The sequence below is a fragment of the Leptosomus discolor genome, unplaced genomic scaffold (genome assembly GCF_034619465.1).
Source record: "Leptosomus discolor isolate bLepDis1 unplaced genomic scaffold, bLepDis1.hap2 HAP2_SCAFFOLD_54, whole genome shotgun sequence".
Taxonomy (NCBI): domain Eukaryota; kingdom Metazoa; phylum Chordata; class Aves; order Leptosomiformes; family Leptosomidae; genus Leptosomus; species Leptosomus discolor.
This window is the reverse complement of record NW_028237817.1, coordinates 973,446-994,285: the sequence shown is the minus strand read 5'-3', so window position 1 is coordinate 994,285 and position 20,840 is coordinate 973,446. Positions and strand designations below refer to the sequence as shown.

The 20,840-nt window shown below is 53.1% G+C and overlaps 2 protein-coding genes across 2 annotated transcripts in view; both read left to right on the top strand.

Moving 5' to 3' along the window:
* The first annotated feature begins 753 nt into the window (after positions 1–753).
* On the top strand, positions 754–13,640 carry LOC147412728 (coiled-coil domain-containing protein 40-like). Its single transcript, XM_086481082.1, has 18 exons — positions 754–876; positions 2,061–2,229; positions 2,412–2,602; positions 3,125–3,208; positions 3,297–3,516; positions 4,348–4,502; positions 5,326–5,448; positions 5,845–5,966; positions 6,689–6,932; positions 7,040–7,222; positions 8,463–8,708; positions 9,449–9,662; positions 10,214–10,383; positions 10,508–10,599; positions 11,202–11,322; positions 11,986–12,174; positions 12,386–12,544; positions 13,308–13,640. Exons 1-18 carry the CDS (start codon positions 778–780, stop codon positions 13,551–13,553), a joined length of 3,027 nt encoding a protein of 1,008 aa, XP_086337208.1. The 5' UTR covers positions 754–777; the 3' UTR covers positions 13,554–13,640.
* A 1,032-nt stretch (positions 13,641–14,672) lies between these two features.
* Positions 14,673–20,840, top strand: part of LOC147412726 (serine/threonine-protein kinase PAK 3-like) — a 55,378-nt gene continuing 49,210 nt past the window's right edge. The window contains exons 1-5 of the mRNA XM_086481079.1: positions 14,673–14,698; positions 14,842–15,007; positions 15,413–15,509; positions 15,593–15,788; positions 20,047–20,218. Of these exons, the coding sequence (XP_086337205.1) occupies positions 14,673–14,698; positions 14,842–15,007; positions 15,413–15,509; positions 15,593–15,788; positions 20,047–20,218 (657 nt within the window). The remainder of the gene's footprint in view (positions 14,699–14,841; positions 15,008–15,412; positions 15,510–15,592; positions 15,789–20,046; positions 20,219–20,840) is intronic.

Below are 20,840 nucleotides of genomic sequence, written 5' to 3'. Positions count from 1 at the left end.
GCAAAGGAAGAGGTAGATACTGGGGCAATTTGAGAGAGGACCCCCTCCCCAAAAGGAAGGCAATCCTAAATACACCCCAAGCTTTAGGGAGCCAGCCCTATAATAAAATAAAGTTAAAATGAACTAAAATAAAGTTAAAATGAACTCTTTCGCATTCCGCCAGCCCCCAGCCGGCAGCACACCGAGCGCCTCGGGGCTCCGGTGGGAAGGGAAGACAAAGAGCGGGATAAAAGAAAATGGATGCGTCCCCGGGGTGCTGGGCAGCGTCCCGGGTGCCTCGTCCCCGCAGCTCCCCCCGCCCGGACTCCAGACCTCGGCGCCGTTACCTGCTGCCCCGCACCGGGGCTGGCGCCGCCAGGGCGGCCGGGACGCCGCGGGCCCCCCCCGGGCCCGGCGGGCTGAGGTAGTGCGGGCCGAGCGCCCCCCCCACAGCCCCCCCCATCTCCACGAGCCGAGGTGGTGCGGCCCGCGTTCCCCCCCCCCCCCCTCCACGGGCTGAGGTGGTGCGGCCCGGAGCGCTCACGTGACCGGGTGTTGCTGCGTCGCCTGGCAACGGGAACACGGGAACATGGCGCAGACGGCGGCGGGTGAGTGCGGGGCTGGGCCGCGGCCGGGCCTTGAACCGCCCGGCCCTCGGCCGCCCGGCCTCCCCGGCCCCGCGGGTGCCCGTGCCCAGCCCCGCGGCGGCCTGCAGCTGGCGGGCCCCGGGGAGCCGGGCTGGTTCTCACTCTTCCCTCCGCTCTGGTTGCAGGCACAGGCCATCCCCAGCCCAGCAATATGGAGGAGGCCGCCGGTGCCGCAGCAGAGGGCTCTGGGGTGGAATCCGGCTCCGCTGCGCGGGATATCGTCCGAGTTCCGTCGCCTCTTGCTATGGAGGTGATTTCCTTCAGAACGTTCGCGGGGCAGCATGATGTTCCTACGCTCTCCTTGCAGAGTGATGGCTTCGTGGAAGCAGTTTCGATAGGGAGAAGTAAAACAAGGGAGCGGTTGTTGAAGTCTTGCCCTGCCTATTAAAAAAACCAAGTTAAATGTAGTTGTAGTTCTGTGTGTCAGCAGCGTCCTGAAGCATGTGCTTCTCACTCAGCTCCCAGATGGCTGTAGGCATGTTAAACGGGAGGTTGCCCCCATCTCACAGACACACGTACGGGGGCTGTGTTCGAGGTTGGTGGTGATAAGTTTTTTTTGTCTGTTGGTACTGCACGATATTTGAATTTGGCAAATGATGGTACGGGATAAAACAGTGTCTCTTTAAAAAGAAGATAATAGTTTGGCTACGTGTAGCACCAGCTGGAGGACTAAAATCCCTAAGGGCATTTTATTAAAAAATAGACGTGAGCCAGAGACACATCTGAAATTAAAAGTGGTGTGTAGAATTTTTGTCAGGATCTTTACCATCTTCATGCTGCCTGGGTGACTGTTTTTGTGAACGAGATTAAACTTCAAAATTAAACTCCCATGACAGAAAGCAGTTGTTACAGCACCGTAGCATGAGCATTAAACCAAATGCACAACCTGCTGTAACGCTGCTATTCTGCTTTTTGCCTGTGTGTGTGCTAGGCAGTAGAGGCGGAGAATGGGAGCGACAGTGAAGAAGAAGGGTCCGTTCCTCTGCAGGACCAAAAAGAGACATTTCCACCAGCAGAAAGAGGAGCTACAGAGCTGTTTGTTAGTTCTGCAGAGGTGAGACACTAATAACACACACAATCTTATTCACAGAAGGCATGGCCGGTATTTGTAACTTCAAATTCTCCTGGGGCGGTTTTGTTGCTGCCAACACAAACCCGACCAGAACTGAACAGAGAGAAGCTAACTGGTCAGGCACAAAGTCTACAAAAGCTGTGACAGAGCTGGAGAGGTTCCTCTGTCGTGCTGCATGTGGGTAAAGGTGGTTTTTGAATCGGCAGAGGCACAGCTTTGCCAGTGTATCTGTGGGCTGAGTTTAGAACAAGGCCCTCTTGCCGATTCTGTGTCTGCATCGTTCTTGTCTCGTGATGACAGAAACAAGCAGATTGTCAGGGCAGACTGAAAAGCTGTTTCAGGTGGTGGATTTTACGTTTCAGAAAAAATCCCCTGAGACTTTCTTGGACAAAGTCGAATTAGACAGTTGTCCTCCTGCGTTGGGTGACATGGAGCAGCCAGTAACCGAGAGAGAAAACCCTCCCCTTCCTTCAGGAGCTCCTCAGCAGGTGTCTGCGTGGTCAGCGGAGCGGAACAGCTGCACAGAGTCAGGTATCCTTCAGTCCCTTGCTAACAGTACAACACTCCGTACCACCCGTCAAGCACAGTTTCTAGTTTTCTCCCTTTCTCGTCATTGTTAGTCCAACTGGAGGCACAACGCTTTGAAATCTAAGCATTTTCTTTGTCTTTTTCTTCTCTTTTTTTTTTTTTTTTTCTTGGGGGGTGGGGTCCAGGTGACATTGGAGAACCCATTTCTCTCTGCTCAGAGACTGCCTTTGAGCAGTTGGATCAGCTCACCAGTGAGCATGGTGACCAAAGGCGGGAACAGGCATGCCAGCAGCGTGGAGCTGAGGGGCACGAAATGAGTGGAAGAAGTGAAGAAACCGTAGAAGAAACAGAGCTGGTTGTCTTGGATCTAGAACATGTGAGAAGTCCTCCAATCTTGTCGTTCTTCTTCGCAGACCTGCTGTTTTTATTTGTATGAAATACACAAGCTAGATTGTCAGCAGCGGCTCAGCCATAGGCTGAAACCACGTGTTTAAAACAGGCTTTTGCAGAAGTACTGACTCCTGAGCGTGTCTGCTCCCTCAGGGTTAACCCCAAACGGGAGGCTCAGGAGGGAGCCGTGTAGTGGGTAAATCTGATACTCCTCAGTGCTCCTGAAAGAGAAGTACTGTCAGCAAGAGCGAGGGGATGGGCTCTCAGAGGCAGCTCTTCTGATGTGTTTCTGACTTTCAGATATCCTCAGTAGTGGCTTTCTGCTGTCAACAAATACCCACTGTGTAACTCCTCTCACTCGTTACAGTGAGCGTAGCTAAAGTAAGAATGCAAGGGTCTGTGGCAGAAAATACGCTGTGTTATTTAACAGCGGGGGTAGCAGTAAGGTTTCTTCATAATTTCTTTACACAAGTACGTTGACTTGTATCAATGTCATACTTCTTGACAGCCTCTGATGAGAAGATTCCAGGCTGCCCTGAAGAGTCACCTCACTAAGCAGATGGAAAAAGTGAGCCTAGAGCTTCAGGAACTGGTACGTGGCATTCTTACTTTGCCTTCCCGCAGCAGCCCACCCCTGCCCGAGCTGAAGCCAGGTAACTGGTTTCCTCTTGTGTTTGCAGAGGGCAGCAGCGAAGAAGGGGCAAGCAGAGAGGGAAGAGCTTGGGCTGGTTCTTTACGGAGCGCAGCAGCAGCTGGCCCGCCTGCAGCTGGAACTGGAGAAGAGCCACGACCGCCGTTCTCAGGTGGCCACAGCACGTCAGCAGCTGGAGGAGGAGCTGGAGGGCCTCAGGCTTACTTACAAGCAAATGTGTCAGAACACACACGATGAACGCCAGAAAGGTGACCGAGGCAGCCCTTGCCAGGTTTCCTGGCTCTAGTACTGTGTGGAGAAAGGGATTTATTTGAATCCAAGTCAAGCATTGGGTTGAAAAATACAGTAACATTGATCAGGAATAAGGCACTCGCTGAAACCTTTCACAGGTATTCCTGGTTGTTTCTAAGACCGTGTGGCTACCTTGTACTTCTAAGAAGGTCTTTAGGACTAAAACTGTTCCGGGCAGATGGGCTGCTCTGTGACTTAGAAGGAGGAAGATCCTGTCGCTCTGTTACGTTTGCCTGTGTCTCTGTAAGGGTGTGACGAGATCGCAAAGGTGGGTCGTGAGGGGCACCCGGGAGCCTGAGAGTGCCATCCGTGTGGGAACCCGTCCCAGCCAAAGAAATGGACTTGACTCATGCTGGTTGTGCTGCAGGCCTGTGGGTAGGGGACAGGAAAACAACTGTGATGGCGAGGGTAGCTCAGCGTAGGATAAACTGCCTAGAAAGGTTTGGCAGGTTGCTGAAAAAAATAGAGAACCGTTCAACAGACTGAGAAAGAGACAGTTCTGTTTTGGGGCAGAGGAGTGGAGTCACAGCCTCCCAAGGCCGCCCCTTCTTTGATCTCCTGGGCTTCTGAGTGCTGGGAAGCAATGAATTGCTTACCAAGATATTAGCTGTGCTTGTGGAGCTGTACTCCAAAGCCGATGCAAATTCACATTTCAGGGGGGCTGATTTGGCTGGTCAGTGTGCGAATTTGGCTTTGGGTGTTTCTGTGTTTCTTTCCCTTTTACCTCTGTTTAAAGTGTGTCTTACAAACATACTTTTCTGTAAATATTTTTCCCCCTGCCTCCCCAGTCTCTGCAATGCAGACCCAGGTTGAAAACTTGGCCTTGCACCTCTTCTACGTGCAGAACACGGCCCATATGCACCATAATATTTTACTAACGAAACGGTCGACAAAGAGGGCTGAGCTGGAGAAGGCCCAAGCTGACGTGGAAAAGAAAAAACAGGTATCAAGTAAAACTCTCTTCTTTCAAATAAATAAATGAATTCAGGTGACAGCTAGCGGCGAGTCTCGGGGGACGTGCTGCCTTGGCAGAAGGAAGGCTGTAGTGAATATACAGACACCATGGAAGGTGCGTGGGGATATTTTCCCCAAATAATTGAAAATGAGAAGAATCCCCCCCACCAAGATAGTGGCATGTACTGAACAGAATTTTTTTATGAGCCTTATATAGGAAGTAGTAATCAGTAGTGATCACTCTTCACGCAGGCAACGGGGATGTGGGGGCAGAAAGATATTTAGCAAAGAAGTATCATATGTTGAAGTCTGGAGAATTGCTCTGAGTCCCAAGGAAGAGCGAACTTGGAAGGTGAACTGAGCGGTCGGTGTGCTGGAGCTCCCTCTGCTGCCTCCTGCTTGCAGCAGGACACCAACTAATTACTGTTGATGCAGAATTGCGGGCAAACGGTTGAGATGGAATGGGTTTAGATGGTTTTTAACAAAGGATTTTAAACCATAAATTATCAAGATTCCCAGCTGCTGGAGAGGTGGCGCAATGTAACCCATGCTGGCAGGGATGACTGCTGCTTCAGATCTGAAGGACCAATTTCCTACTGTGGGTGGAACGATAAAAACCAGCAAAGAAGGTTTTGTTCTCTTGAAAATTGTCACTGCTGCATTCAGGAGTCGTTTGGATAGGAATGGAAGAGTTTCAGTAGGAATCAAAGCTAACTGAATTCATTTTCAGCCCAAGTTATTGCTGTAGAATTTAGTTGGTTAAGCCTGAGATTATGTTACTCATCCTGAGCTGTTTGGCTCTGCCTCTCTAGGATCTTCTGGTAGACCGCTTGACCCGGAAAGCCTACGAGCTGCAGGAACAGATTGCTCTGTTCGAAGCTCAGTTTGTGGCTCAGGCAGAGGACACAAAAGTAACTCGGCAAGCAGCAAATGAGGTAGGAGAATGCTTTTTTTTTGCTTCTGGTTAATATTTCCCTCTGGAAGGACCGACCCCGTTGGCTCATGCTCACGTGGTAGCTACAGTGTAGGACAGAGTTGTATGATCAGTTCCTGTTTGGAGGAATGAAGACTTTTTTGTTTTGGTTTGTTTTGTCTTTCCCTTTGTCCTCAAGAATTGCCTATAAATCACTTCCTCCCCCACCCTCTCTGCATTTTTTTCCTTGCAGACCTATGCTCTGTGGTCGGGGGTGACCATAAACCAGAGGCACGTTAGCTGAAGCTGTTCCTGCCCAGCGTATTATGAACACACACCAAAAAAAGGCATTGTAACGTGAATTTGGTTTCCCAGCCTAGTATAGATTTATCCTGTCTACACATCCTCTCTCCCCCAGGCTTGTATGGAGGTTCAGGCTATTAACATGGAGAAAAAGCGACTGATGAACCACTGGAATAGCAGCTTGGCGGGAATGAAGCAGAGAGATGAGGCCTATATCGCCACCCAAGCGCTGCTGAGGTACGGTATCTGAGAACAGTCCCAGGAGAGACCTCACACGGGTTGGACGGGAGGGATGCTGAAAGGGGCAGTGCGTCTCCAGTTTATTGCTGCGCGTGCAGGATATGTCAAGCAGAACAAGTTTGCTGCTCTGAAGCACGTAGTAAGGTTAAAGGATAGGAAGCACAGTTCTTCGTCACTATTCTGTATCCAAAACACAACTCTCCCCCCAAATGTGTGGGGTTTTTAAAGCTGTTTAGAGTTTTTCTGTTCATATTTTAGTCCTTTAGAAGAGTTCCTTCACCTTTGCAACATCTCTCAATCCAAAGAGCTAGACTTCAAGAGGGATTTTACCTGTCGCTCTCAGTTAGGGTTTTGTGATGCCTTCAGAAATCATCAGGAAAACCGTCCTGTTGTTGCCAAAGGAAGCGCTTATTTGCTCTGGAGTCAGCCTGGCTGATTCCCTGCAATGTGCTTTGATGGTGGCATCCTGGTAAGAGTGGGGGGTGGGGACAGGACTGAAAGCGGGAATTAATTTTCCTACGTACGTTTGCTTTTCAGTCTTCTGTCTCCATCCATCTTCTGATGACTCTGCACTGTCACAGCAGGGTGGCCTTTGTAAAGATCTTCCTCCTTGGTCTGTTGTCGCTGCAGTAGCGTGTTTGAAAAGAGGAATTTGTAGATGACTGTTCAGCGCGTGAGTCTACCCCTGTGGTGATTTTCCATCCTCTTTGCCTCTCCAGCAAGTACAGACATGACCTCAAGTCCCTAGAAACGGACATCCATGGCTGTAGGAAGTCAATCAGGAAGGAGGAGGAGAAGAATGAGTTGCTTGTCGCCATCCTGAGCCGTTCACAGAACGATGCCAAGATGACAAAGAAGCTGATTGCCCAGTGCCTTTCCAGGCAGGAGGCCTTGAAGGTGGAATCTGGCACCTACGCTCGCGTTCTCCACGAGACAGAGCAGGCCCTCAACAGGACCAGGATGGTGAGGAGAGTTACTTGGAAGAAGAACCTTTCAAATCAGACACAGATGTTTAATCCCCTTCCCCAAACAGTTGTAGTGACCCTGTCTCCTGTCTTTCCTGCGTTTAGGATCAAGCTGCTTGTCTGAATCAGTTGCTGTCCATCAGTAAGGACATAGAGAAAGGAACTGATGCCAAAGTGCAGATGGAGAACGAAATCATGGCAAAGCTTCAGGACCAGATGGTGTCCAGCAAAGCCACAAAGCACTTCTCGCAGCTGGCTGCAAAGCTCCGTAGGAGAAAAACAGACCTGGTGTGTTATCTCTTCCGTTTGGGAGGGCGGGGGAAGGAAACCGCCCTGAGCGGTGTTTCTCAAGTGTGTTTCGTCCGTGCCTTCGTTCTGCTTTTCAGATCTGCAGTTGAAGGTCTGCTGAGTTTGTGACTTCAGTTTGGTTCTTCCAGTGCTCTTATTGTGGGATTCTGGTGTACGCGAGAGGGTTTGGCCAAAAAGGCCTTGACACATAATGTACTGTTCTTTCTTTACTTAAAAAACGGGACAGAACGATGAATTCTGGGAGTTTTTACCATAAAGTAGTACCAGTTCTTATGTATTGGAGGAAGACAGTGGATATGTAGTACTGCTGTACTCCACATTGAACTAACCTGTATCTCTGTCCGGCATCATGGAATGCGATACAGGCCTGCTCTCGTTCCTGAGTGAGGATTACAGCCCAAGGAGCAATCGAACCAGACCCACAGTTCTTTGTGGCACGATCAGTTGCTCTCTTTGGGAGTGTGTAACTGGAACAGATAGAAAAACTAGAAGATCCAGCGTAGTGTTTGTGGTGTTGAGTTGTGTGGGCTGGCACTAACAAGGCACCCACACCTCTGTATTTCTGCGGGTTACTTCAGCCTGGCCCTGGGATTTTTAAATCGGGGGCATTATCTTGAGCAAGAGGAAGAGTTCCAGGGCTGGCTTCCGTTGTGAGAGAGGGGCCCCCCGCCCCCTTCCCACAGGCACACCAACAAGCGGACACTCGCGTTGTCTCCCATCAGCACCTGCGGTGCACGGCTGGATGTAGCCAGAGAGTCGTGGCCGCTGGCGGCGCGGGGGCAGCAGAAGTCACCCGGCTGCATTCGCGCTGCGCTCAACAGGCACCCGCCTTTCTGGCTGCTGCGGTGGTGGTTCGGTGAGGGACGTGTTTGTCGGGTGCGGTGGAGAATGTCCTGCTCCAGTGAGCCGGGCAGCTGGAGACACCCAGGCAGGGCAGGTAACTGCAGAGGTGATGAGCGCGGCCTCTTAAAGGCTTTGGGATGTTTGGGCTCCTTCATGCTCTTCAGCAGCCTTATGGCAGAGGTAAATGTTGGTATCTCCGTCAGGAGATGGAGAAACAAAGGTACAGAGCGGGTAAGTGGCTGGCTCGCAGCTTGTGGCACAGACCTGGGAGGAGAATCTAAATCCCCTGACTCCTGTGCCTCGGGAAGCGGGCGTTCCAAATCAGTGGGCTGCTGCTGGTGACAGTAATTTGTTTTCTGTCTGTTGGCGTTCCTAGGAGCTGCATTTTTCCAAGGTTGAGAATGATGTGGCCCAGGTTATTCTGAATGGAACTCATACCAGCTGCAGGCTGACAGTTCTCCAAAACACACTTTGTCAGCTGGACAAGGAAGTGAAAAATACCCGTGACCTGATCAGCTGCAGGGAAAGCGAGATTGCAAGGTGCAGTCTCCTGACCGAGAACAGGCAAGCGGTGCTCAGCCAGTACAACAAGAGGTTGGAGAAGATTCTTGCGCGGCAGGGGGTATGTACATTCCCATTTCAGTCCCAGGCTTGATTTTATTCTTTGTGGTGACCACAGGTGCCCCTGATAAATGTAACTGTGTAAGTGCTGAGTAGTTAAAACTTTCAGGCATCAGTATAGAGGTTTAAAAGCTGCACTAGTTAATGTAAATGTTTACGTCTGTCAAACAGCTCTTAGTGCACGGGGGGAGGAGCTGGCATGAGGGAATTGTGAAATGAGGGTGTGCCCAGCACAGATTTCTGCAGGGAGTTGTCTGCGCCCGATGAAAACGTTGAATGACATCAATACTCTGGGAGTAACTAGGGTCTCATCAGAAAACCTGCAAATCCTGACAAGGGGCGAATGGAGCAGGCGGGGTGATGTAGATCACTTGGTGCTTGGCCCCATTCAGCTGATAGATACCCAGGTCTGCCCCTGGCACCGTGAGCTGCAAGACCTTTATAGAGCCCAATGCAAGAATGAGTGCTGTGGCAGACTCTTGGACACCCAGGTGTGCCTGTTGTAGGAGCTTAGGAGGCCCCTCTCGCCCCAGAGCCTGAGAGCTGTTCGGGCTTCCCTTGCATTTGTTCCCGTGAGGTCAGGAATGATTGGTCCCATCCAGCTCCTGGGAAATAGAGGCACAAAGGAAGTAACAGTATAGCGGAAGTATTCGGTAGGCATCTCAGCAGCTGGACTGGCCTTCTGCAAAAAGTGCTTCAGCAGCTTCTGCCTGATTAATCCCCAACCTTGCCCTCATCCAGGGTCAAGAACTGGGGCCACTGGAAATGGAGATCAACAAGCTGTCCAAGCAGATAGAAGAATATCACTCTGAGGTGATGACGCTACAAAAGCACTGGCTCAATCAGCAGCAAGAGCTGGTCAAGTTAACACACCAACGGGAGGAACAAGTAGCCTCCCTGGACACGTTAAAGAAACGGATCACAGTAATGCAGCAGAAGAAAGTGCGCAGGGAAAGTAGGTCATTCCCCAACTCTTTTTAAAACGTTCAGCTGTGAATGGAGGAAAAAGGGAGCGAGGGCTTACGGACGGGTGAGCCAGACCTTCACCAGAGAATGCGCCGTGCTCCTACGTCCGTGTGAGCAGTAACGCAGGCGGCCCCAGCGCTGCTCTGGGGCTACGAGCCAGGCACCTCTGCTGCTCTGCCTGGCGTTATTCCCTGTCCCGACTGATCCCGCTGCCTTAACGGGCACAACCGAACCGAAGTGGCCGTGTCACGTGCTACACTTCTTAAATAACGTTTGCAAGTAGTTGGTGGGTAAATGTCCCCACCACGATGGCGCTTCCCTTGGCTCAAACCAGCTCTTTTCCACAGCAGTCTCCTTCAAAACCGTATTTGGGTTTTGGGCTTGTGGAAAAACGGTTTGGCTGGGTACGTGGGACGCAGGTGGCTCTGCAGGCAGCGTTGTCTGGTCTGATGGCAGTCTGTCACGCCTTGCCTGTGTTCCACCTGCTGCTTGTGGGAATTTTAAGACTTTTTTTTTTTTTTTTTTTCTGTTCACCTGTAGATGAAATTCAGCAGGAAACAAAAGAGCAGAAGGACATCGAACGTCACATGAGGAACATGTCCAATGACTTGATAAAGCTGAATGTGTTGATCCACAAGAACAGCAGCAGCTTCGAGGAGCTGCAACATGGCAACACGATCACCGAGAACGAGTTTGTGCGCTCTCTCAAGGTACAGACATCTCATTTCCAGGTCTCAGCCTCCCGTGCAGATCGGAGGCAGACAGTGACCGTGTAAATCTTTCTTAGTCTGACCACGTTGTGTTGTCTGACAATGTTATGCTTCCCAAACCTAGGCAGCAGAAAAAGAGTCGGTTGAGATGCAGGAGAAGCACAGTCAGCTGACTGAGGAGAAGGAAAGACTCCTAAACAGCCTGGTGGAAGCAGAGTAGGTACCAGAGAGGTTCTTGCTTTGTGCCACCCTCTTTGAATGTAGGTGTCCATGTCACCTTTCCTCTCTGCTCATCGAACTGAACCAGCAACAGCAAATGTGCTTCTGTCCTTCTCGGAGAAGATGAAAGGAGTTTCATGGATTTTGGGGCGCAGAAGCTGAAAGGTGCTTTAGCTGTCTCTGCAAGCAGCGAGAGCCGTGAGGATGTCGGCTTTAACAGTTCCAGCAGGCTCGTGCTGGACGTTGCTGAGATCTGTATGGGGTGACTCTGCCTGCGCTCTCCTCCGCCAGTCACTCGGAGCGAGCGTGCTGCGCTGGGCAGCTCACTGGGGTCCACCAGCCCCCGGCAGCCTGGGCACGCTTGTTGTTAGTCACCGTGCCACCACCGTGCCACGTTGTGGATGGCGGAGCTCCCTGTCTGGTTCCACGCTGCTCCTGGCTGCCCTTTTACGTGTCCCACGTGCAAACCCTCAGGTTCTGCTGAACCTTCAGCTCCATGTTCAGGACTGAGCTCGGGAGCGTGCTGCCACGCGTGTACAGGGAGCGAGCGTCCTCTCGGGCACTGACAAAGGTGCCGCTTTCCCTTTCTGTCACTGAAGGCATCAAATCCTGCTGTGGGAGAAGAAGATCCAGCTGACGAGAGAGATGTGTGCGGCGGTGGAGTCTGAGTCAGGGCACGGCGAGCTCCACGCCATGAGAACAGAGATTCACAGGATGCAGGTGAGCCCCGGGGGAGGAGCACTGGAGAGGGGAAGCTGCACACGATGGATTCAGCTTCGGCGTTGCTGAAGGCAGGAGATGAGAAATGGGCTGGGGAAGCAGCATTGCCAGGCCACAGCAATGTTGGAAATCGTACACCCTCCAGCTGGGCCGAATGAAATACATCCAGCGTGCGTGCTCTTCGTGCCTTCCTTGCGCCTGCCGTGTAATGGGCTGCAGCAGAGTCTAGAGACACCTGAGCAATCTATTTAAAACATAATATGTTTGCCACCTTATGCCGTGACCCCAATTTATAAGCAAAGGAATGTTGATGACTAAATATTGCATCATCTTAATCACTGGTTAGGGAAGCCTTCTGTCTTCTGGCAAAGCAACTCTTCCCTTTTGTTCCCAGGTTACTTTACTCTTCTGCTTTTCCTATTGCTAAGGAGTTCCAGTGAAACCTTTTGAAGATTACTTTAGACGAGTTGATAATCCAGCCCTTTGCTTTCCAGATCCACACAGGGCAAGCCGGGTTTGGGTTTAGAGCAAATTTGGCTTGCCAACGCTCACGTGTCATGTATGTCTGGTTTATGTAGAGGGGATGTGCCGCACAGAATCGGTTCGGTGCCGTTTGTGAACATTTGTTACTTTCAGCCTATTTCATATCTTGACACACGGTAGGTCCGCTATGGCCAGCTGATGAAGCAGCAGGAGAAGATGATTCGTGATATGGAGGCATCTGTTTCTCGCAGAGAGGTGATAGCGCTTCGTGGAGAGGGTCAGAACAAAAGAGACAAGAAGCTTGTCCCCAAGAGCGTCTTCCACTGCAAGAAACAGGAGCTGAGAAAGAAGATCAGCAAAGCCCAGAAGGTGAGCGAGCAGAGCAGGGCTGCAGGAGTTCACCGGGGCTGTAAGGAGCACCAGGGTGGGCTGAGCGCAGACACGCGGGGTGTCGGGACACGGACGGGACAGGCTTTGGAGGCTCCTTAAAAAACCCCACAGGAGAGTTCTGGGGAGATGGCTGGGAGTGCAGCTGGACGAAGAACCACACTCTGCCCTTTCCTTCTCTTCCGTTTGCCAGAACGTTCAGGACTGCAACGCAACCCTCCTGGAGCTGGAGAGCGCCCAGGCGTCCCTCGGTGCCGCCTTCTTGGAAAAGCAGCGAGAACTGCGCAGGCTGGAGGCTGAGTGCGACGGCCTCGATGCAGACGCAGAAGCTCGTTGGAACAGGAAGCGACGGGTGAGCGGCTCCGCTCCCTGGAGCTCGCGAGCCCAACGGGACCGGCTGCTTTCTCCTGGTGCCGGCTCCCCATCTCCCTGTCTCGCCACCATCCTGAACTGAGTGTGCTTGGCATTTTAGCGGCACTTTAAGTTAACTGAGCACACCTTGAGGGCTCATGGGGGTCCTGAATTGGGGCTGCAGTTGTACTCTTAGCGAGGCAGCATTCACCTGGAGACATCAGCCTGAAGGACATGGTTTGTGTCTTGAAAATACCCGGTCACAGCTCTCCTCTGTGAGCGCTTTCTGGCTGCTCATATGTTACAGATTTGAGAGCCAGCTGAAGGTCTTGAATGGCCTCCTGCAAAGGTTGTAAGTTGGTCAAACTATATCCTGGCGAGGGTTGCCCTGTGCATGCAGGTATTTCTCTGGTTTATGGAATTCTGTGATGAACATTTAATTTTTTTTTTTTTTTTTTTCTATTAGCTGACGTGTGGATGTGGTGCTTAGGGACACGGTTTAATGGTGGACTTGGCAGCGTTAGGTTCATGGTTGGACTCAATGATCTTAAAGGTCTCTTCCAACCTAACCACTTCTCTGGCTGTACCCGTTAGCAGCTGTTCTGCCGGTACAAGGGGGACTTGATAGCCCTGTCCCTCTTCAGAAGCCCTTCCCTTTCAGAATGTGATGGTTCCAGTACCGGTGACAAAAGTCACCTGCCTTTCTTAGTGCTTTTCTCTCTGCGGCCTGCTGTCAAAGCAATTTCTGTTGTTGCTTTCCTCAGAACCTTTTGGAGATCGTGTCCTACCAGACTCGCCGGAAGCACCTGCAGGCGCTGAAGGAAGGGACGTACACTCCCCTGTGCCGCACGGAGCAAGCCTGGAGAAATGAGCACCAGAAACTGCGCCACCGGCTCCAGACCATCGATGCCATCGTCCAGCAGATCCAGCAGGACCATCCCCAGCACTACCGGACTCTCCAGTGGCTCAGACAGTGCTTGGGCTCCAGGCTGGGCTCGCAGGAAGCCTGACTGCCACCAACCCCATCCATGTAACCCTCAGCTCTTGTTCTGCTGGAGCCTGCAGGCTTTGTAAATAAACAAATATCTAAAAACTAAGTCTGTGTAGCAGGTAGTGGTCACCAAAGCTGTAGCAGTGCAACTGATTTTTGTTTCCTTGGCTGCACAAGGGTGGCTTCATCCCTCCCCCTGGCCTGGGGCGCTGGGGGCAGCCGCCCCCTTCCCCTCCGGGCCCCCCCTCTCTCACCGCCTTTCCCTGCAGCTCCGGGAGGCGGAAGGCCCCGGCCCCGGCGGGAGAAGGCGCCCGCCCGCTCCCGGGGCCGGTCCCGCCCCGCAGACGCCTCCGTGCCGTGGGGCCGGTCCCGCCGCGCCTGCTGGGAGGCCGGGCCGGGCCGGCGGGGCCATGGCGGGGCCGGGGCTCCCGGCCGCGCTGCTGCTGCTGGCGCTGCTGGGCTCCGCCGCGGCGGGCAGCCCCGGGGCCGCCGGCTGCCAGGTGCCCCCGGGCGAACGCTTCGACTGCGGCCCCGAGCGGCTGCTGTCGCGGGCGGACTGCGAGGAGCGGGGCTGCTGCTACGCACCCGCCGGCTCCGGCTCCAGCCCCGGCTCCGGCTCCAGCCCCGGCTCGCCCTGGTGCTTCTTCCCCAGCGGCTACCGGAGCTACCGGGCGGAGAACCTGACGGCCACCGCCACCGGCTCCGCCACCCGGCTCCGCCGCGTCGCCGCCAGCTTCCTGCCGGGGGCCGTGGGCAGCTGGCGGCTGGACGTGGCGCTGGAGACCCCCACCCGCCTCCGCTTCACGGTGCGAGCCGGCCCCGGGACCGGTGCCCCGGTGCTCCGGACCCCCCGCTGACACCCCCCCCCTCCCTTCTGTCCCCGCAGCTGCGGGACCCGGCCCGGCAGCGGTACGAGGTGCCCCTGGCCACGCCGCGGGCGAGCGGCCGAGCCGCCTCCCCGCTCTACGGGCTGCAGATCAACCAGGATCCCTTCGGCCTCGTCGTCTGCCGGCAGCGCGACGGGCAGGTCCTGTAAGTGCCCGTCCTGCCCCGAGCCTTCCCGAAGGGATTCGGTCTGGAAGCGGGTCCTGGCCCCAACCCCAGCGGTGCGTGGGACGGAGCAGGGATGCGGCAGGGGATGGCGGTGACAGCAGCAGGGTGGCGGTCAGCGGCTGCGGGGGCTTTGCTTTGAGCCCCTCTGCGGTTCGGTGCCTGGGAAGGGAAGCAGGAGTCCCAGAGATCAGTCGAAACCCGGCTGCTGGGCACCGCTGGGGCTGTTTGCCGGAGTCTCCCTTTCTCTCCAACAGGCCGAACACCACCGTCGCGCCCCTCTTCTTCGCAGACCAGTTCCTGCAGATCTCCACCTCTTTGCCCTCCTATTTCATTTCTGGGCTGGGGGAGCACCAGACGCCGCTGGTCCTCGACACGGCGTGGACCAGGGTCACCCTCTGGAATCGGGATATGGCGCCTGTGGTACGGAGCGGGGCTGAGGGAGAGGGAGGTGGCTCATCTGCGCCTGTGGGGGTGGCCCTGCAACCTCTGACATCTTGTTTGGGGCTGGGGAAAGGCATCGGTGGCTGTGGAGCTCTGGGACCTGGCCTCAGCCCTGGGCAAGCCCGTGGGACCGTTGTCCCCAAGTCAGGCTTTGTCCCCCCTGGGGCTCTTGTTTGGCTCAGAAGCCGCTTTCCCTGACACGGTCCAGGGCTCTTGTTTGGGGCAGAGCTCTGCTGACTCAGGCAGTGTCTGGGGCTGCAAGCCCTGGCTTTGCACCCCGAGCCGTGACGGTGCTTCTGGCCAGTGGCAGGCAGGTGGGTGGGTGGGTGCTGTGCTGGGGCCTCCAACGGAGCCTCACCCGCACTGCGCTGTGCTCTACTCCAGCCCCAGGTCAACCTCTACGGCTCCCACCCTTTCTACCTGGTGATGGAGGACAGCGGTTCGGCTCACGGCGTCTTTCTGCTGAACAGCAACGCGATGGGTGAGTCCCACGGAGGTGCTGGGCATGGGCTTGGCCCACGTCCCCATCCTCAGCTTGTTCCTCCGGCGCTCGTGCTTCACCAGATGTGCTCCTGCAGCCCAGCCCGGCCCTGACCTGGCGCACGACGGGTGGGATCCTGGACTTCTATGTCTTCCTGGGCCCTGACCCCAAGAGCGTGGTGCGGCAGTACCTGGACGTCATCGGTAGGGCCGAGCTGCGGGCGGGGGGCACGGGTGCTCCTGGGATGGCTCTGCTGGGATGCTGCGTGGCCCGTCTGAGGTGAGGGCTGGGGCTGCCCCTGAGGTGAGTGAGGCCCTTGGGTGGGTGACGGGGTGTCTTCTGCCTGGTGGCTGCCCGGGGGTGGTGGGTGGGAGCTCCAAGCCGGAGCTGGGCCGGCTGGGGCATCCCCGGGGTGACCTGAGGGCTGGGCAGGGGAAGGAGAAGGAGACAGACCCCCCAGCACAGGCACTGGGCACCCCGACTCCCAGAGCCCCCCTGATCCCCCCCCAGCCCCGCTCCCCCCCTGCAGCTGCCCCGTCCCCAGCCCCTCCCCTGAGGCCTGTCCCGCAGCCCCAGGCTGCCCCGCGGCCTGTCCTGGCAGCGGCGAGCGGGGCCTCGGGCAGGCCCAGGGCTCTGTTAACCCAGGGGCCTTCAGCAGCAGTGCGGGGAAGGAGCGGGGTCTGCAGGAGCGGCTGCAGCAGGAGGGGCTCCGGCCTGGGGCCGGCTGTGACAGTCAGGGTTCTTTCCCTCTGCCAGAGGCCGTGCCAGGGCTCGGTGGTCTGTTCCTGCCCTGGGGATGTCGTCAGCTGCATCCAGCTCAGGCTGAAGCTGAAGAGATGGGCAAAAGGAAAAGCGGCTGGAGAAGGACACGAAGGGGATCCGGCTGCGAGCTGCCCCCAGCTGCAGACAAGAGACAGCCGGCCTCTTGGCGTGAGGAAGGGTCCCTGTGAGTAGTCCTGAGCAGAGCTGGTCACCAACATGCACCGCGGGGTCTGTGTGCGTAACCAAAGCACGGTACAGCCATGTAGTGTGTGTGTGTGTGTGCGCACGTGAGGCTGTGTATGTAGGAAGCCTCATATTGTAAGAGCTGAGAGAGGCAGAGACAGAAGAGTCTGAAGAGTAAAATCCTCCCAGCAGCACCAAGAGCGGGAGCTGCAGTGAGTCCTGGGCCCTTGCGTTATACTCAGATCTGAATTTTGATTTCATTGGTAATTAATTGTTTTGAATGAACAACTAACATCTTATAGTTAATTATTTCCTGATTCAATTAATTTACATTATGGTAAGGAGTAGACAAAACCTCACTTATGCTAAGAGACAGCAGATGCAGGCCTTAGGAAGATGGCCAAAGCTGAAGCTGCTGTGGATTGGGAAACTGTACAGAACACAGAACGAGGAGGGAGGGAGGCAGGTACAAGGGGTGAAATTGTACGTTCTCAGCTAGTTATCTTATGTGATGAAACCATTGAAACAAAGGAATGTTGCTGTGAAGACTCTCCCATCCTCCCCATCCTAATTTGTATATCAGAGATTTTGATCAGTAAAATAACGAATGACTAGATTAGGAAAGGACTGTTAAGAAAGTTATAGAATAGGGCGGACCAATCATTGTAACTGTCAAAATTAATAGCGGGCATAAGATACATGCTTATGTTAAAATCTGTTAAAGATCATGACTTTGCAGAAAAAGGGTATAAGATGTTGAATTTTTGATGTAACTTTGAAGCCTGTCGGGTGGAGCTGTCCCTGTGCTTCCCAGCGCTGCAATAAAGACGTGCCGGCTTATCTGCAAGTGTGTAGATAAATTTGTCGTGATTGCGACCCTCCGTCCACACTTGGGGCCGTGTCACCCCTCTTGTGCTCCGGGTGCCTCCCTGTGCCTGTGCCCTCCCACCTTCCATCACTGGCGTCACTCTTTTGCTTCCCTGTACCTTTCTTCTTCTGTCTGTTCTCGTACCCTGCTCCCTCTTCGTCCCTCTCTGGTTTCCAAGCCCCTCTCTTGTTCTGCTATTCTACCTGCCCCTTTGGTTTTTCTTGCTCTCCCTCTGTCCTGCTCCCTGCCCCTCTTTTTTCCTTCCTCTGTCTCTGTCCTGCAGCGCATGGCTGGTTTTTTGTTCACTGCCTCTTTGTCCCGATCTGCATCCCTCCTTGTTGTTCACAGTCTCTCTGGCTTCTTGCCTGCGCTGCTTTTTCTCTCTCTGCCTGCATGTCCCACTCCCTGCCCCTGTCCTCCTCTCTCTCCTTCATCGAATTGTAGAATGTATTGGGTTGGAAGCGACCTCTAAAGGCCATCTAGTCCAAGCCTCCTACAACAAGCCGGGACATCTCTAACGAGGTCAGGTTGCTCAGAGCCCCATCAGGCCTGACCTTGAATGGCTCCAGGGATGGGGCTTCCAATACCTCTCTGGCAACCTCTTCCAGTGACCCAGCACCCTCATATTAAAGAACTTTTTCCTAATGTCCAACCGAAATCTAGCCTTTTCTAGCTCAAAACCACTACCTCTCGTCCTATTGCTACAAACCCTTGCGAATTGTTCTTCCCTGCCTTCTTAGAGGCCCCCTTCAGGTATTGCAAGGTTGCTACCAGGTCCTCCTGGAGCCTTCTCTTCTCCAGGCTGAACAACCCCAACTCTCTCAGCCTGTCTTCATAGGGGTGTCAGACCTTGGTGGCACCAAACTGATCTCAAAGACAACAGGAGTTTGAAGATAAGAGAATGGTAAATGTCTGATTTCCTAGGTCAAGTTAGGAGGGACATCATTTACTTCACTGCAGTTCCTTTGTTGTTGTTTTGTATCTTAAGACCCAGCTTCTTTCCCCAAAGGGGTGCTAGCTTTGTGGAGGTACCACCTAGCACACTTTTCTGTGCAGGACTGGAATTAAACAAATATCCTGACTGTGTTTTTCAGCTCTTTGCAGACTGAGTAAAAGAACCCTGATTGGGGGGACAATAGGACTTACAGTGCTAATACCCCCCCCCCCCCCCCCCGCTTTTTGGAAAGCACATAGAAGAAAGTGTGACAAAGGAGCTCATAGAGAGGAGGGGGGAAGAAAACCCACCAGATGACTAAGAGCTATGTCTGTAGTTGGATAAAGCTGCTCCGAGAGAGAGAGACATCCATCTTCCCTGCATGGGAGAGTCAGGGCAACGACTAGAAATGAGGAGCTGTAATCAGGTGTCCTTTTTCAACCCCAGTGTCGAAGCTGTCCTTTGAGCATTTCCTAATCCCACTGCAGCTGAAGTGGGTCAGGTACCTCAAAAGCATCTCTTGACTGACCCAGCTGATCTCTGCACTTGTCCACATGTGAAGGGGGAAAATACCCGCTCTGAGTAATGGCCTCATTAATGCCTTTAGCCTTAGGGTCTGGGTATGGACTCTGACAAGCAGGAGGAGTTGAATAGACCTTCTGATGGGTCTCCCCCTGTTGCTGCTAGTGTTTCTGTAGGGATCCTTCATCTGTTAAGTACAGTTCTTGCCTCCTGTCCCACTCCTCCCTCTCTGCTGGTTTCAGCTGGTAGTGAAAAGTCGGGGGTTTTCTCCATTTTTTCACTTTGTAAAGCAAGGGGTTTATGGTGTAAAAAAAAAAAGCTAATGCTGCCTTTAATTGAATAGTCACCTCCCCTGTTGGTCTGTTGTGCTTCTGACTGCAAATGAGCCTCAACACGCAGGACAAGTGGAGGGTGGGAGGTGAAAATGATGCCTTGCTGTAGCTGGAGTTCCAGGGCAGTAACCTGGGCGGCCTCCAAACCAGGTGCCTGGTGTCGTGCTCTGCCTAACGGGGCAGTGAGCTGGCTGAGCCAGATCTGAACACCCTCTACAACCAGAGCTTGGCTTGGGCTGCTTTGTATGCTGACTGGTTTAGATAAAACAGCCGTGTGTACAGCTGAGCCTCTGGACTATAAAAACTGAACACCGTGTTAAGAGCAGGAGGCTCTCCCAGCAGCATTCCCTGCAGATTGGTTCATGTTCTCCCACTCTTCCATAAACAAACCCAAGGTAATACTGAATTTACTGCATGAGCTGTGTTTAACAGACTGCTTTGTTATTTCTCCTTCCACTAGAAGGCCCTTCCAGAATCAGCAACAGCACAGCAAATACATTGAACGAAAAGAAGCCGGTGTTAAACTGTCTTGTTTAGTGTCATCAGGAAGCTGATGGGAATATCCTTAAGTCAAAACTGGTATGGAACTGGAAATGGGTCCAAAACCTCTGCTGTGTGGCCCTTAGTAGGGTTGAAACCTTTTCATTTCCTGGTGATTAGTTCTAGCTGTCCAGAGCAATGCAAATCAGTTGTGTTAAGTTGGTAGCAACTTGGATCTTTTCTTCTATCCCCAAATGTTTTTCAAAAGAGGTAGTTGTGGCTTCTAAATTGGGTCAAGTTATCTAAAAATCATCAGCAGGATTTTTTTTCTCATTTCTGTTAGTGCTGGGTAAAAGAGTAGAAGTTGATTTGGAAACCTGTAAGCTGAAGGGTGTTTCCCAATAAGTTTCTTTTTTTGCTTTTGTGGAGTCTTCAGCATTTTATTTTCTCCTACAGTACTTGTAGGCTGCAGAAGCAGCCCCGGAGGCACTATGGAATTACATGTGCAATTAGCTTGGCTCCTGCTAAGGATATAGATTGCCGTCATACTCAGAAGCTGGTTGAAGCGATGAAGCCACGTGGGGTATTTGAAGACGAGGAAGAACTGAATCGCAGGTCTAACAAGGCTGTAAAACTTGTTCACCTCTTCATTTTTTTAGGACAAACGGATGAGTTTTCTTTACAGGCTGGTTGTTCCTGGAAAACTGAGTAACTTGGTCAAAGAATGGATGTCAGACCTTGGTGAGAGCAAGGGAAGGATTTTTTATACGTTCTTCTGGAAAGAGCTGAAGCCTTTTGATTTCTTTTCAAGGCCGTACTACTGGGCTTTATGCTAAAGCTCAACTTTTGACTTTCTTCTCAAGTATTGAGTGGAGCCGCTGTAACTGTCATTGAAATAAGGTCTAAAAGATACCTCAGATGAAGATCTTGAAGTCTTTGGGGCCCCGAATCAGTCTGTGAAGTGGCTCCATCAGTTGACTTGTAGCAGTTCACAAAGCTGGAACAAGGTGTTGTGGGGGAGGTAGATGGTAAATGGGCACTGATTTGCCCCAAACAGCCTGCAGCACCCAGTCTGCTTCGACATTGTGACAGGAGACTTGCCTTTTGTATAGCTTCTTCGTGTGTGCCTGCTGCAGGGAAGACCAACAATAGGTCTTATTTTGGGTAAAGTAATGAAAGGAATGCTACATTGGGGTGGGGGTGGGGGTTGGGGGGTGTGCTTTTGGGTTTTTTGAGTTGCAAGCACTCAC

What these genes read in the sequence shown, in the direction of transcription:
- LOC147412728 (XM_086481082.1), top strand. Translation starts at nt 778, where the DNA reads ATGGAGGAGGCCGCCGGTGCCGCAGCAGAGGGCTCTGGGGTGGAATCC. An exon ending in GCCTAGAGCTTCAGGAACTG is followed by an intron (nt 3,209 to 3,296) that starts GTACGTGGCATT and finishes TTGTGTTTGCAG; the next exon opens with AGGGCAGCAGCGAAGAAGGG. An exon ending in GCCACCCAAGCGCTGCTGAG is followed by an intron (nt 5,967 to 6,688) that starts GTACGGTATCTG and finishes TTGCCTCTCCAG; the next exon opens with CAAGTACAGACATGACCTCA.